Genomic DNA, 14,359 nt, shown 5'->3' with positions numbered 1-14,359 from the left:
ACAACGCCAGAGCTTGAAAGGTGGAGAAATATGCCCCTCTGGCCGAAACCTTGAGAGCTAAGGGTTACCAGGTTCAGACATGCGCTGATTGTCGGAGCCCTGGGTGCATGGGATCCCAGTAACGCGCGAGTGTTGTGAGAATGCGGACCCGGTCAGTGCTGTGCCCGGCTGATGCAGCAACTCATGGTGTCAGCTGTCATCTGGTGGTCAAGGGTCACCTACATAGAACACATCATGGGATATCGGCAATACCAAGAGGGATGAGCTGGAGTGCTGATGAGAAGTGTAGTCAGGAAAGTAACTGAAATGCTTTCTTGATGGATTTTCTAAATAGACAGCCTACCCTAAATTCTCAATTACTGAGGGGCAATCTTCACTCATTGGTACGTTTTTCTTTCCACAACCAACTCTCTGTATAACTTTCCATGAGTGATGTATCCAAATACTTGAATGCTAATATCTAAACTGTATTAAATTTATTCACCTAAATGTGGGTTATTGCTGATTATGCACTATATGTATCTTATGACTTTTACAAAAAACTGTGTATTTGTGGATAATTTAAGCACTATACCCAGATGTACAGACACACTCTTCTCAACCTGTGTATTATATATTTTTTTAACATTAGCTTTAATAAAATTTTTATTTCTGTTTAATGTAACAAAACACTTTATCTGCTTAGATTCATCAGTAGTAGAGACCAAGGGGAAAAATTACATTAAATTATGCAAAAGATCCTGATGGGTTGGGGGAGGGGATGTTTCTTGGGCCTCTTCCTTATATTTATTTATTTATTATAGGCTTTACTATGGAGCTTGTGACTGTAGTGTCTGTGAGGTGCACAGATACTAAAGGATTTGTCTTGCAACCACCCTGTGAGGTAGGGTAAGTATCTCCATTTTACTGCTAAGGAGCATGAGGTAAAGGGAGGTTTCATGACTTCTCCAGGGTCTCACACATCTGGGAGCATAATGTAATGAAATCTCATTCCGCAGGCAAGTTATTGATGTAATTTGATTCATAAAAATCTACAGAATCATAATTTCAGTGGTGTCATCTGGCATAGCAGCAGGGACTCACTACCTCCCCAGTGCCAGCTCCTTCAGTTGGTGGAAAAATGGATAATATAGTGTCATCAGAAATGGGTTGAGGTGGGAATCGTTTGAAAGCCCTTTCTGCCACAAACACAGTGGTATCCAATGTGAACAGCCTAGAACAATTACGTAGATATATTTGAGAAAATGTTTAAAAATCAACTTTAACACAGGGGTACATTGCTTACATAAAAAAGGTCATTGATCTTTGGTAATCCTAGGAAAGTTAGCCTTGATATGTAGGACTGAAAACATTTATTCATCAAGTCATCATCAGTGTCATGTCCATCTCGGGCACCACTGCTAGACATGTTGTCACACTGATCCTCGTCCACGCAGCACTCACACTTCCAAACAAGGAAGGCTGCTGGCCAAAATTTGCAAGGTGGTGAACATCTGGTCTTTGCAAATGAGCATTTGATTAACCGAAGGATTGATTCACGATCACATGGTATTTCACACACAACTAGTGTGATCAGTCCATCTTCCAAGGCCCATCCATGCCCAATAGGGGAGGGTAATTTTGGATGTGCTTGATCATCCTAGAGCCACTCCATTGCTTGATAATTTACCCTCTTGATAGTAGGTATAAATACATCCCTTGTCAGTGGCCATTCTGTCTCCATTTGTCTACTTTTAGGAAAACATCCATCAATGTAGTTCTGCAAGTGTCAAAATGTTGATCTTCAGATGGTAAACTTGGCATATGAAAGCCTCCCGGGCATTTATGACCTCATCAGTGATTGTCTCAGCCATTCCGAGCTCCTTACGAGTGAGGAGAGACTCTTTGGAGGCTGAATCAAATGCCTTCTGGTAAGAAAACTTGGTCTTTCTAGCCAACCTTCCAGTAGTGTCACATTTTGAAAGGGTATGGAAACCTGGCAGTGGAGTGGCTTTTAATGGCCTGAGTGATAGGAACACATCTCTGATGGATGTACAGTAATTCTGTTCCCCAGCAGGCACAAAACCAGAATCCGGTGGAAGTCTTGGGTAGCATCTCACAGAAAGTACTAGAACATCTGTGTCTAGCACAAAAATTTCAAGTTCAGTAGTCTCCCTGTGGCATTTATGGCATGCAAGATAATTTTTTGTCAGCCTCCTCATGGTGACTACAAAGTATTTCCACTGAACAGTGCGAGGCAGCTGCTTCATTATGCCATGTGACTATGAAATTCTTTGAGCAATTCTTTACATGCTGGAGCATTTTTCCTGCAAAGTACGTGTTGTCAGATGCTACCAATCTGGTGCTCTGCTCTTGTTCGATGATGATAAGTCAGCTGCATGCGTGTTCCCTCTGTGTGCTGCTCCAGCTCTGCGCAGATAGCTAACACAGCAGACCAGACTAACAGGAAGATTGTGATAGAGACAGGAGTACAACCTAAGTCTGATTACCAGTGCCTTCACTACAAGGCCATTCTTCCTCTCCTTCAGAACTGGGATCACCTAAACTCTAGCCGGTAGGGAGACTGCACGGATGCACCCTACAAATAATGACCGACCCTCCCTTCTCCACAAGCTGTAATGGAACCAAGCTCCCTTAAACAGGTGATTCTTAGGGGGAAGAAACAGTATGAGCTGCTTATCTGAATAGTTCCTGCTGGCCAGCTTAGTGTGACATTGGCCTTGATGTCTGAGGCTGGTGGCTTGCTCACTCCTGGCAACCATTAAAGGGATCCTGATCAGCTTCTGCTGCCTCACAAGGAGATACAGAGTAATACCCAATGCTCAGAATATTGAAGTCAACACAACAAAATAAAGCCATTAAACTGGGACTGTTTGCTGGGCTTCAGCACGGCTGTTCAAATGAAGTTCACTTGCGGACTACAAATCTGCATTCTCCACTTGAACAAACTGGCCGTCGCTATCTATTTTCATTACAAGCTTTTTTTGATGGTGTGGTAATTAAAGATTTATCAAACTTGGTAGGTACGTTGAGACAAAAAGGCAGGGATTGGAACTAAATAACTGGGGGTTGTTGGTTTTCTTTTCTCTGCTGGCAGCATAGTCCTTGCATATACTTCCTTGGAGTTTCTGAGCATCATTTTCTGGTGTGGCATTTCACTAGCGCTTGGTTGCTGCGTCAGTTCTCACTTGTTTACCATGGGCTAGTACAGATTCATTACTTCTACCTTCACACCTGACGGCAAGTTTCTCTCTGACCAGATCTCATTCTTATAGATCAAGGGTCTCAAACCTCAATTTACTATAGGGCCAGTGCCAATCCTCAAATCCTCCTAGCAGGCCAATAATGTCACTGAAGATCGTGTTCAGAAAAGAAAACATTTATATTGTACTTCTTATTTCAGATTTCTTAGAAATAATAAAACTGTCATACAACTTTATACAATTCTTCACCTGCCAGAGAGTTTTTAGTGTTTGTCAGACACCTGGCAACGCTTCAGTTCTGTCAGTTTGTTGATGTTTGGCCTCAGTGACTGAGCAGTTGAAACCTTCAGGATTGCAGCAAGGTGTGCATCCAATAGTTGTGTTCAGTATTGTCAGCGTTCCCTCCCCACTCTGAACTCTGAGGTGCAGATATGGGGATCCACATGAAAGACCCCCTAAGCTTATTTCTACCCGCTTAGGTTAAAACTTTCCCAAGGCACAAATCCTTTCCTTGTCCTTGAATGGTATTGCTGCCACTACCAAGTGATTTAGATAAAAATCCAGGAGAAAGGGCCACTTGGAGTCCCTGTTTCCCCAAAATATTCCCCCAAGCCCCTTCACCCCCTTTCCTGGGGAGGCTTGAGAATAATATACTAACCAATTGCTTACAAGTGAGCACAGATCAAACCCCTGGGTTTTTAGGACACTGAAAATCAATCAGGTTCTTAGAAGAAGAATTTTATTTAAAAAAAAAAAGGTAAAAAAAATCACACCTGCAAAATTGGGATGGAAGGTAACTTTACATGGTAAATAAAAAGATTTAAAACACAGAGCATTCCTGTCTAGGCTTAGCTTCAAAGTTACAAAAATCAGGAATAAAACTCCCTATTAGCATTGGGAAAATTCACAAGCTAAAACAAAAGATACTCTAATGCATTTCCTTGCCTTTACTTACAATTTTTGTCATCTTAAATGCTCATTTCAGGTAGGTTTTTAGGAGATGTTTTTTCCTGCCTGGTCCCTCTCTCATCCAGAGAGAGAACAAACAAAGAGCACAAACAAAACCTCCCCTCCCAGATTTGAAAGTATCTTCTTTTCTTTTTGGTCCTTTTGGTCAGATGCCAACCAGGTTATTTGAGCTTCTTAACCCCTTACAGATAAAGGAGGGGTTTTATGCTGCCCGTAGCTCTATGTTTATGACAGGTATTTTGACTTGTTTATATTCATTGTGGAAAAAAGTGATGCTGCCTCCATGGCTGACTCTGCCCGGCGACTAGCGATGATATCTCTGTCCCTCTCCCCCAGCCAATGGGAGCTGCAGGGGGCGGTGCCTATAGCAGGCAGAGCTGGCAACATGGTGACTGTATGCGTCTCTCCTCCATGGGCTGCAGTGGGGAGGTTCTCAGGCCACGGATGGCCCACAGGCCGGGACCTTGAGACCCCTGTTATAGATGCTTCCCCAAATGCTTTGTGATTTCACTAACTGCTACTCTGACCAGCTCCATGCTCTTCTAGAACTTTCTACAGCTGATAGAACATCCTTATTAGTTCTCCTCACTAGCTCCTACGCTCTTCTAAGTATGTTTTTATTAAATTTATAATTGCAGGCTGTTCTTTCTGTTGGGTATGGACTGTTATATTGTTCTCTGGTTCATTACACATGGTTTATTGTGTGGGTATCAGACCCAATGATCAGTGATTTTAAGGACACTGTGGCAATCCAAGATGGAGTCTGAAAACTGTCATCTTGTGCTCCATCTTGTGACCTCTGTACACTGTCAGCCTGGTCTGGATGAAACTGGACTGAACAGGTTTTTCCCGCCACTGGGCGATCCCCAAGGTTCCATCACCTCAGACTGTTTCCCGCCTTTCTACAGATTGTACCATGTTTTCCCGCCATAGATTCTATAAAAGAACTGTGATCACAGGCTGACGGGGCAGTCCATCATAGCGAATGTGTGCGCGGTTTTGGGTCTTCATGGCACTTGTGTATCAGCGAAGAACCCCCTTCGTTCCCGGAGTGAAAAGAAAAGAAGACACATTACCATCTTATCTGTCCTGCACCTGGAGAACATCACCATCCAGAGAGTTCCTGGTCTGCTTCTTCTGTCCTGACATCCATCGAGGGACTCTCCAGTGTTCCTCCTCCAGGGTTTCAATTACCTATGGAGTAGAGGTTCTGGACTTCACCACCGCCACTGAAGTGCTGGGTATTGAGTGAGAAAGCAATTAGGGTTTCTAAGTTGCGGGTCATATTTCTTGAATGCCAGGGTGGGTTTAGTTTTATTCTTGGGCCTGAGCTTCACGCTCGCAGGGAAGAGCTGCTGTGTCACTGGGTTGGTTTGTTATATAGCTACTAGTCATTTACATTGACCCCTTCCATATCTGTGTAATTCTATCCCCTAATACATTTGCCTGTTTGTTTTGAACCTTATGTCTTGTCAGTTATATTTATTGTGCACCACACAAGGGGAGAGGGGAGGAGATCTGCCCCAGTCCACCCATGACAGATACGGCAGAGAGCAAATCTGCTCTTTTGAGAAGAAGGGGCTTGTTTCTGTTCCGATACCTACACCACTTCACACATTCAGAGTTATTTTGGCTCCCCTTTGAGATAACATTTCCTCATAAAGACCCTGAGTATCCCCTGTGCCACCTGGAAAATATTAAACCCAAGTGTATAAATGTGTTGGGTACTTACTTCACCTGTGTGAAATTCACTCTGCAGTTTCAAATGGTTCGGGTATATTTCGCCTCTTGTCCAAAACTGTTCTGTAGCATTGCTGTGCACCTTTAGACTTTTTTGATGTTTCATCCCAAGGTTGGTTGCATGTCAGTAGTGAGGAGAAATGATTCCTGTGTAGTGTGAAATACTTGGGATCCTTCCAGATGACAGGTACTGTAAAGATCAAAGTAATCCTCACTTAGAGATGTAGTAGAAATTAACCTTTCCAATATCGTGATGTTGCTGCATATTTAATTTTTCAATTTTTGGGGGTGTTGTAGGAAGAAACAGATGAGAATTGGCAACACCATGGACATAGACCCCACTGCAACCTCTTGTTATGTTTCACTCACTGCTTGTGGAAACACACCTGCTGATGATTGGGTGTTTTGGAATTTTCACCTTCCTGTGGCAAGGCTTTACCAATGCAACTCTCATCTGGTAAGTTACTGCTTGGCAATGGTAGAGGCCAGATAGTTTCCAATTACATTTGCTTCATCCTGCTTGCAACTGTTTCTTTATCTTTCTTTGCTCCCCACCTTCTAAGCCCAAAGGAAAAGCACTGAAAGGTCAGAGTTTAGTGGAGAGACTGATCATTTGAGAGTATAGGTTGTCTGTACGATGCTTAGGTGATCATTTTTGAGATCTTGGAAAGTGCAAATAACCTACTTTCCTCTAAAAGTCTAAATATGAATTCTGCTTCCTGGGTCCCTCTATATATTACCTGAAAAGAAGAGAAATATTATTGGCAAAACATTTTGTTTTAGAGTAAAGTGAGGATTTTCCTTTATTGAGAGTCCTTTGAGTCTTCTTCCGGTTTCCCCTATAGTTTTCATGGTCTGCTCTATTTTCCCCATTGTGGCCCTGGGCTTGGGGGAGAGAAGCTTATCAAATGCAAACTCAATCATGTGACACAAAGCTGGTATAACGTTTTACTACAGGCACAAAAACAAGTCGTGCTAGCCATAATATTAAACAGCATGGCAATCTTTCACCAAAGGCGTTCCTGCCATGGGTCATATGAAAGCCATGCAGCTAGACATGAAGGCTTCGCTCATGCTGTGGAATAGTTCCACAGAAAATAAAGTTCTCTCCCTGCCATCTTTAGATCTGAGTTTTTTCCCCGTAACCTTTTCTTCACAGTAATTACAGTATTTGTAAGTGTGTATACTGATATTAGTTCACCTAGATAACAATAACTTTATATGGTTTGCCTCCCAAACACTGGGATATGTGGGGAAGTAGTAGTATCCTCATTTTACAGATGGAGAACTGAGGTTACAAAAGACAGAACTGAGAATTGAAACCAGATCTCCAGTGTCCCGGTCCAGCATCTTGACGACAACGCCATCCTTCGGCCCTGTTTTGTGGTAGTTACCTGCCACCTGGCACCCTTTTAAAAATGATCTGCAGACCTTAAACTGTTTTTATGGTCTCAAATCATTCACATCACATACATAAATCTTAAATTACAAACCTATTAACATTTTTAAACAAAGAAGTTGAAAATGAGTTCCTGCTTTACGTCCCTGCCAAGACTTGAATTCGGGGTTCTTTGTAAATTCTTCTGTACTCCTCCCAATGCAGCAGCAGCAGGTGAGATGACAAGAACCTCAAAACCCAAACCACCGTTTTCAAGTACGAGTCCCTTCTGTGCCTCTGTATTTGTCTTTCTGTCTACGTCAGGTGAATCAGGGACTGTGTATCTTATTTTGCCCTGGAGAAAATAGAACTCTTCACTTGGGTTGTAGCGGGTAAATAAAGGAGAAATTTATTTATAATGTTTCAACATGTTTAACTTGACTCTGTGTATAACCTCTGTGATGCATTTGGGACCATAAATAGTTTTCACAAGTTTTGCTCCTTCCCTCAACACTTAAAACTGCAGTGGAGCACACTTGCTTGTAATTTGACCCCCACAAAAATGCCTGATGCTCTTTCTTGTATTCTACCCACAGACAAGCATCTGAACCTATCTCTTACCCTTCCCAGACCCTAGCTTCACTCCCTGCAGCCTGCCCAGATGCAAGCATCTTGTCACCAAGTTCTTCCAGTCTCCAGGTGCCCTAAAGCTTGATTACTTCCTTTGTTTCCCCTTCCCAGAGTTATCTTAAAGTCCTACTCACTTCCATTTTGATCTGAAGTGTAAATAATCAAGTGTGGTCATGCTAGGTGTGAGAACTGGAATGATCTGATCTCTGACAAAACCACTTCATCACTCTCCTCTCCTGCCTCCTGGGTAACTCACTTTAGGTGTCTGAGTGCCGAGAATATAAATGGATTCAGTGGGCAGCATAGGGCACTGAAGCAAAGACAATCTAGTCAGTCCTCATTCTCCTGGAGCAGTTTAGCTTCTGGATGTTGGTGGTTCAGCGTCTACTGCTGAGTGGATGCGATCTGTGAACGAAACTGTGGAATGTGGGAGAAACTTCAAGTTCTGGTTTTGTTTGGTTTTAAATGTTTGTTTTTATCCCATGGTTGTGACCCTGGACAAGATAGAAGCTCCCCTTCCACCACTTTAGGAGCCCAAGCCCTGTAGACTTGTTAGGTGCCTGGGAATTGCACCCTAGATGGGTTAATATAAATGCCACACAACTACCAGTAATAGTGCATTTATAACCAGGCACCACAGCTGACTACCCACTCCCTTGACAGGGCCTCTGTGTTGTAAAACCAGAGCGGAATATTTCATAAGTGAGGAGAGACATTCACTTTCTTTAATTCTGTTTATTACAATCAGGTGATATCTGCAGTTACACTTAAGCAGAAGGACACATGCTGTTAAATATAGTAACTAACGATTTCACCACTTCCTTTAAGCACAAGGAAAAACAATCAAGCAGACACTGGGTCATTTACTGCTGAAGAGAGGCTGAGGCATCATGATGAAACAGGAACGCTGACAAGGAAGAGGGGAAGGACTATGGAGGAATTTACACCAAAGTCAAACCTGCCAGGCCCCACTCAGCTGATGAAGGAAAGACTCTCTCAGCTGGATTAATTTTAAGACACTGTTTACATAGTATACAAGCTAGTATGTGTGATACCACTGCCATCTAGTAGACAGATTAAGCATTAAACTCTGCTGCTAAAGCCTGTACTTCATCTGAGATCTGCCTTCGTTTACCACCGTGAAGGGGTGGGTGGCCTTGTTTGGCCTGATGATGACTATCACCCCATGCTTCTGGAAATCTCACCATCCTTGCACAAGCCAATCTGGTGACTTCCCTCATGGTTTCTCAGTAGTTAATTGCTAATGCACCTGGAGCCTTCCACTCAGTATTTCACAAGCAGGGCAGTTGGAGAAAGGAACACCTCTCATGTCACTTCAAAAATGACCCCTTCAGGTTGCTGACCAGAGGATGAGATGCTCTGAAAGGGAATACTGCTCCATCACTCAAGGGAGGGAAAGATGGGAAGTGATAGAGAGGTTGGTTCCTTTCTATTCTAGTAGCAGGTGAAGTGATGAGTCTTCTATCCAGAAGTATCTACCTTAAAATGTATTACATGGGCTTTCAAGATTATTGCTAACTTACATACATATTGACAGAAGGATCAAACTGGGACATCTCTAGGTGCAAAGTGCATGAAGATTTGTTGGTTGCTTTTGATATATATGTTTTTATTTTCCTATATGTATTTACGTTCCTATGTTCATGTTAGCTTTTCCTGTTTTTTCTTCACTTTCAACTGTGGCTGGAAGTTCAAAGTCAGTGATTCAGTGCTGAGTCTTGGTGCTGGTGAGAGGTTTTAGGAGCCCAGAGATGGCACTTCCTCACCAGCCAGCTTCTTTGTAGGCATTGTTCAGGCGAGTGCAGATTTCGTTGGTCACCTTCTCAAAGGAAGCCTTGCAGTCTCCACCATATTTCTCCTCCATCAGTTGCAAGATAATGTCACAGATTATCTAAAGGAGAAGGGAGGGAGGGAAAGAAGCAGACCATGTGAACTCTCTCCATTCTATCTGTGAATAAGAATTGCTGTTTGTCAATTGGGTTCCTCCTAATAAGAAAAAAGTTGTCTGACTCTCTTTGGAGAAGGGAAAGGGACACAGAAACAGCTTTGCAATGTGTGGCATTCAGAACTGGAAATGGGTAATGAAAATGAGCCTTGGTGCAAAACCCACTCTGCACCATTACCACTGTTTGTGTAAATCTATCCCATATCTGATGGATTAATTTTGGCCACACTTGTATACGTAGTCATAAGAGCATATGAATTGCCATATAAGATAAATCAGTGGTCCATCTAGTCCATTATCCTGTCATAGAATCATAGACTATCAGGGTTGGAAGGGACCTCAGGAGGTCATCTAGTCCAACCCCCTGCTCAGAGCAGGGCCAATCCCCAACTAAATCATCCCAGCCAGGACTTTGTCAAGCTGGGCCTTAAAAACCTCTAAGGAAGGAGATTGACCAGTCTCTGACCAGTATTAGGCCATGTCTACACTACCACTTTTGTTGGTATAATGTATGTCTCTCAGGGGTGTGAAAAAACACACCTCTGAGCGACGTACGTTAGCCCAAGAGAAGCACTGGTGTGGACAGCACTATACTGAGAGAGCTTCTCCCACTGATATAGCTATCGCCGCTCATGGAGGCGGTTTTATCATGCCGACAGGAGAGCTCGCTCCCATGGGCATCGAGTGGCTAGATGAGCGATCTTGCAGCAGCGCAGCTGTATCGGTACAGCTGTGCCACTGTAAGCTCTCCAGTGTAGACACGGTCCTAGATGTTTCAGCGTAAGGTGCAAGAAACCATGTACTGAACAATTATGGATTAGCCTGCCCGTAAGGTAAGCTTTCTCCTGATCCTCCTCATTTGCTAGGTGTCTTATGCTCTGTAACGATGAGGGTCTTTATCTCTTTTTAAATATATCGGTAATGTCATTACAATACTAACCTACTTCCTAGGCAAGTCTTGAGATTTAATTAATGCTACCAGAATGCTTTGAAGGTTAAAATTTCTATGTACGTTCTATATAGTACTATATTACAAGCCTGGGTAATGTGATGCAGGGGGTGGAGGAAAGGACATTACTGGCAGCACATTAGTCAGTTATAATTATGACCTTTCAGCAGCCCCAAATGCATAAGCATCATCAAAGCCGATTGACACCTGTTCTGTCTCACAGGAAAGATGTGCATCCCATTACATGTGGTACATTTGAGGGGGGAAGTCTGCTGACTCACCCTAAAGTTCTTGGGGTCAACCTTGAGCTGCATGGCATGTTTCTTGCCCAATGGGTTCACTATTCCAAGGAAAGCATCAGTGCTGTCGAGGTGTTGGACCAAGTCATTGATGGTGGTGAGGACTCTCTTGCCATGACTCCTGACCTGATCTGACTGTTCCATCTCTTCAGCTGTGCCCATCCCTTTAAAGTGGGTGAAGTAGGACTTGGTGTCTGGGTGTTCTGTAAACATTCTGCAGTGGGTCAGAGAAGAAATGGGAGAGGAATACAAGACAGTTGAGCTACTTTTTGTTTTTCCTAAAGAGCTGAGCACTGAGGCATTGACACTGGTGTAGCTTCATGTTCAAGACCTTGTCTCATGTATTTCCTTGACTTCTCTCCTTAACTATAGTCATCACTTGCTCCCTTTTCTGTGTCACCTTTGGCTTTCTCTGGCCTTCTTTCCTAGCAAGTCAAAAGCAGAACCCTGCTAACTCCAGACCACTGTCCTGTAGTAGTCTGCCATTCCCTCCGCTCATCCACTTCCAGGATTTTTTCTTGTTAATTACACCTTAAAACTTGCTCAGGCTGCTGCCAGCCAGAAACCCAGTAACCACAATGACGCTTGCTTGCTAATACCAAATGCTCACAGCCTACCTGTCGTCTTCTCTTCTTAGCTAGTTTCTCTCCTCATTTATCAAAAGTATGTAACAGAAAATGCCTCCGGAGTGTGAGGCCAGGAAGCACATTCACCTTCTGTACCTGGATTAAAATCCTACCTTGTCCAGTTTGCTCACTTAAATGGATGTTTTATAAAACAAATTACAAAAAATAAAACGCCGAAATCCATTGGAAATTGGGAATTCAGTCCCACCAAGGATGTTGCAAGAGCCCAAGAAGATGGAAACAGGGAATCCAAGTGGTAGGCTCTTCCCCTTATCTAAATACATGAATAGATGGAGGGAACCCCTAGTTTGGGGAAGGCCCAGACTGCAGTTTGCTGCCTGCCTTCAGATGGTTAAGTGTTAGGTACCACTGGCATCATTCACTCAAAAGATAGTTTAGACTGAAGTCACCTGTGAAGGAAATGAGGCTTCTTTCTATAATCCCATCCAAAGTTTAGCGGCACCTTGACAAATCATGTAAGAACGCAATATTTCCCTCGCTGGACCAAACTAATAATTTATTTAGTCTGGCCATAGAAAGTTCCAACTAAGATTACCTGGGCAGAAGGGCTTATGGTTTAAAGGGGCACAAGTTAATACACTACAGAGGAATGAAATACAGAAATGGAGTGGAAGGTGGTAATTGTAATTGAAATTCCTCACAGAATAGCTGAGGTTCAGAGTGGCTATATACATGAGAAGTGACTGTAAAAATTGCATTGTGTGGTTCTAGGTTTGCGACTCAGTGACAATCATATCATTTTATAGGTAAAGATGTTTTTTTATTTCCCCAAAACTTCCAGCCCTGCAAGTTTAGCCCAGGATCTGAGACTAAAGCCAGGACTCCTGGCTTGGGCATCATTGCCAGTAAAAACAAAAAAAACTTCTGCAATCAGATGTTAGTCAGCAATTGTGCAGTTAGTGCATGGAAAGGAATAGAATCCAACTCATTCTCCATAAGCTGTGTTGGCTCAGAGCTAACAGTAATAAAAAGTGCTAAATCTTTTACAGTAAATACCACAGGGAACAGAGCTGTTGAATGAGACAGCACCATTTTTAAAATTATCTCTTTTCTGACCTTAGTTGTACTTTACAATATTCTAGGATGGAGAGGGAAAGAGCTTTATGTACATTTACTGAGGCTGATGCAGGCATTCGGAGTGGTGTGAAAGGAGGAAGGAGTGAGTGAAAGAGACACCAGAAACGGTAAGGAATCGCACCTGGGCAGATCTGTGGCAGGGTTAGAGTGGGTAAAGGCAGAGATGTAAATGCCAGCTGAGTTATTGGGTGCTTTGAAGATGAAGAGAAGAAGTTTGAATTTTTGGGAAGTAGAAGGAAAGCCAGTGTTAAGATTCTCTAGAGGAAAAGATCCAAGGAGAATGAGACTAGAAACAAAGCTATTAGTTATGTAAGAGGAGATCAGTAGCGAGAGCAATTTCTGTGGAATGAAATAGGTGAAAGCTAGATTGGAAAGGGTCAAGGAGAATTGAAAGAGAAGTTTTGAGGACATAGAAGTAAACAACTCATTAAAGGAGTTTAGAGGGACATAGGATCTGGATTCTGTTCCTGGTTCTATCACAGACTTGTATGTGGATTAAGGAAAGTCAGTTAACTTTCTGTTTTGTCTGTCCCATTGTTAGCTGCTTATGGGACAGAGTGAAGAGGAGTGTCTGACTAGCTGGCCTTTTCTTTTTTACTGTTCATTATTGTATATACCTCAGTTATATCTCTTCTTTTCAAGTGAAATCGTTCTAGTTTCTTTCATCTTTTCCAACCCACTTCACACTCCTCTTTTACTTTTACTTCTCTGAACCTCTTTTGTCTCATCTGTTTCCCACTGAGGTGCAGTATCTATAGCTGCTAATGTTTCCAGGCAAGGAATTGTGCGAAATGCACCAGAACAAGTTCCTAGCATGTAGTTCTATCAGTCTCTTTTCCTCCCCCTCTTGGCTAGCAATGGAATGGGATCTTTCTTTACCTGACCAGCACAGTTGTCCCATTGTCTTCAGCATTGGCATACATCTTCTCCCAGGCCCCACGAGCCCTCTGCACTTCTGCTTCAGAAAATGCCATGTTGAGATCAGAGTGCAGTGAGATGAGAGAGGAAGGGTAGGGAGTTGCAGGTAGTGTGATTTGTGCTCCTGCTCTCTGTTTCAGAGCTCTCTATATACTACCCTAGGGATTTAAGGGCTTTTGAATGGGTGCTTTGTTTCCACTTCAGTCAGTCACATTTCTGCAGGTTTTAGTGCTCTCTAATCACCTCTAATCAGGAAAGGAGGTTACCATGTGGAGAGGGAGGGATAGAATTCTCACTGTGAGAGCAGGGGACCACAGTACACAGAGAAGAGGGGTTGGGGTTTCAGTGGGCAAGGATGGGGTTTGGGCTGGCCTATCCAATGGCTTTTCAGCCATGGCAGTGTGTCCATTTTCTTCCATAAAGACACCCCCACACTGCTGTGGGTATCACAGTTGCAGGGTAAGTTATACCTTTGACCCCTCACTCAGTGTCTCTGTGGCCATTTTTCCAAATGACGGGCCCAGCGCCCACACATCTGAGTGAAATCCTGAGATTCACCCCGTCTTTAGACTGGGTCTCCAGG

General features: G+C 43.1%; 1 protein-coding gene across 1 annotated transcript; it reads right to left on the bottom strand.

Annotated features, from left to right (window-relative positions):
- Positions 1-9,703: 9,703 nt before the first annotated feature.
- LOC140906495 (cytoglobin-1) lies at positions 9,704-13,832 on the bottom strand. Its single transcript, XM_073330534.2, has 3 exons — positions 13,738-13,832; positions 11,117-11,348; positions 9,704-9,832 (listed from the first exon to the last, which is right to left on the bottom strand). Exons 1-3 carry the CDS (start codon positions 13,830-13,832, stop codon positions 9,704-9,706), a joined length of 456 nt encoding a protein of 151 aa, XP_073186635.1.
- Between the last annotated feature and the right edge of the window lie 527 nt (positions 13,833-14,359).

The sequence above is a fragment of the Lepidochelys kempii genome, chromosome 1 (genome assembly GCF_965140285.1).
Source record: "Lepidochelys kempii isolate rLepKem1 chromosome 1, rLepKem1.hap1, whole genome shotgun sequence".
NCBI classification, from domain to species: domain Eukaryota; kingdom Metazoa; phylum Chordata; order Testudines; family Cheloniidae; genus Lepidochelys; species Lepidochelys kempii.
Note: the sequence above shows the minus strand (reverse complement) of the source record. Positions and strands in the feature narration are given on the sequence as shown.

What these genes read in the sequence shown, in the direction of transcription:
- LOC140906495 (XM_073330534.2), bottom strand. Translation starts at nt 13,832, where the DNA reads ATGGCATTTTCTGAAGCAGAAGTGCAGAGGGCTCGTGGGGCCTGGGAG. An exon ending in GGGACAACTGTGCTGGTCAG is followed by an intron (nt 11,349 to 13,737) that starts GTAAAGAAAGAT and finishes GACCCACTGCAG; the next exon opens with AATGTTTACAGAACACCCAG. An exon ending in TTGACCCCAAGAACTTTAGG is followed by an intron (nt 9,833 to 11,116) that starts GTGAGTCAGCAG and finishes CTTCTCCTTTAG; the next exon opens with ATAATCTGTGACATTATCTT.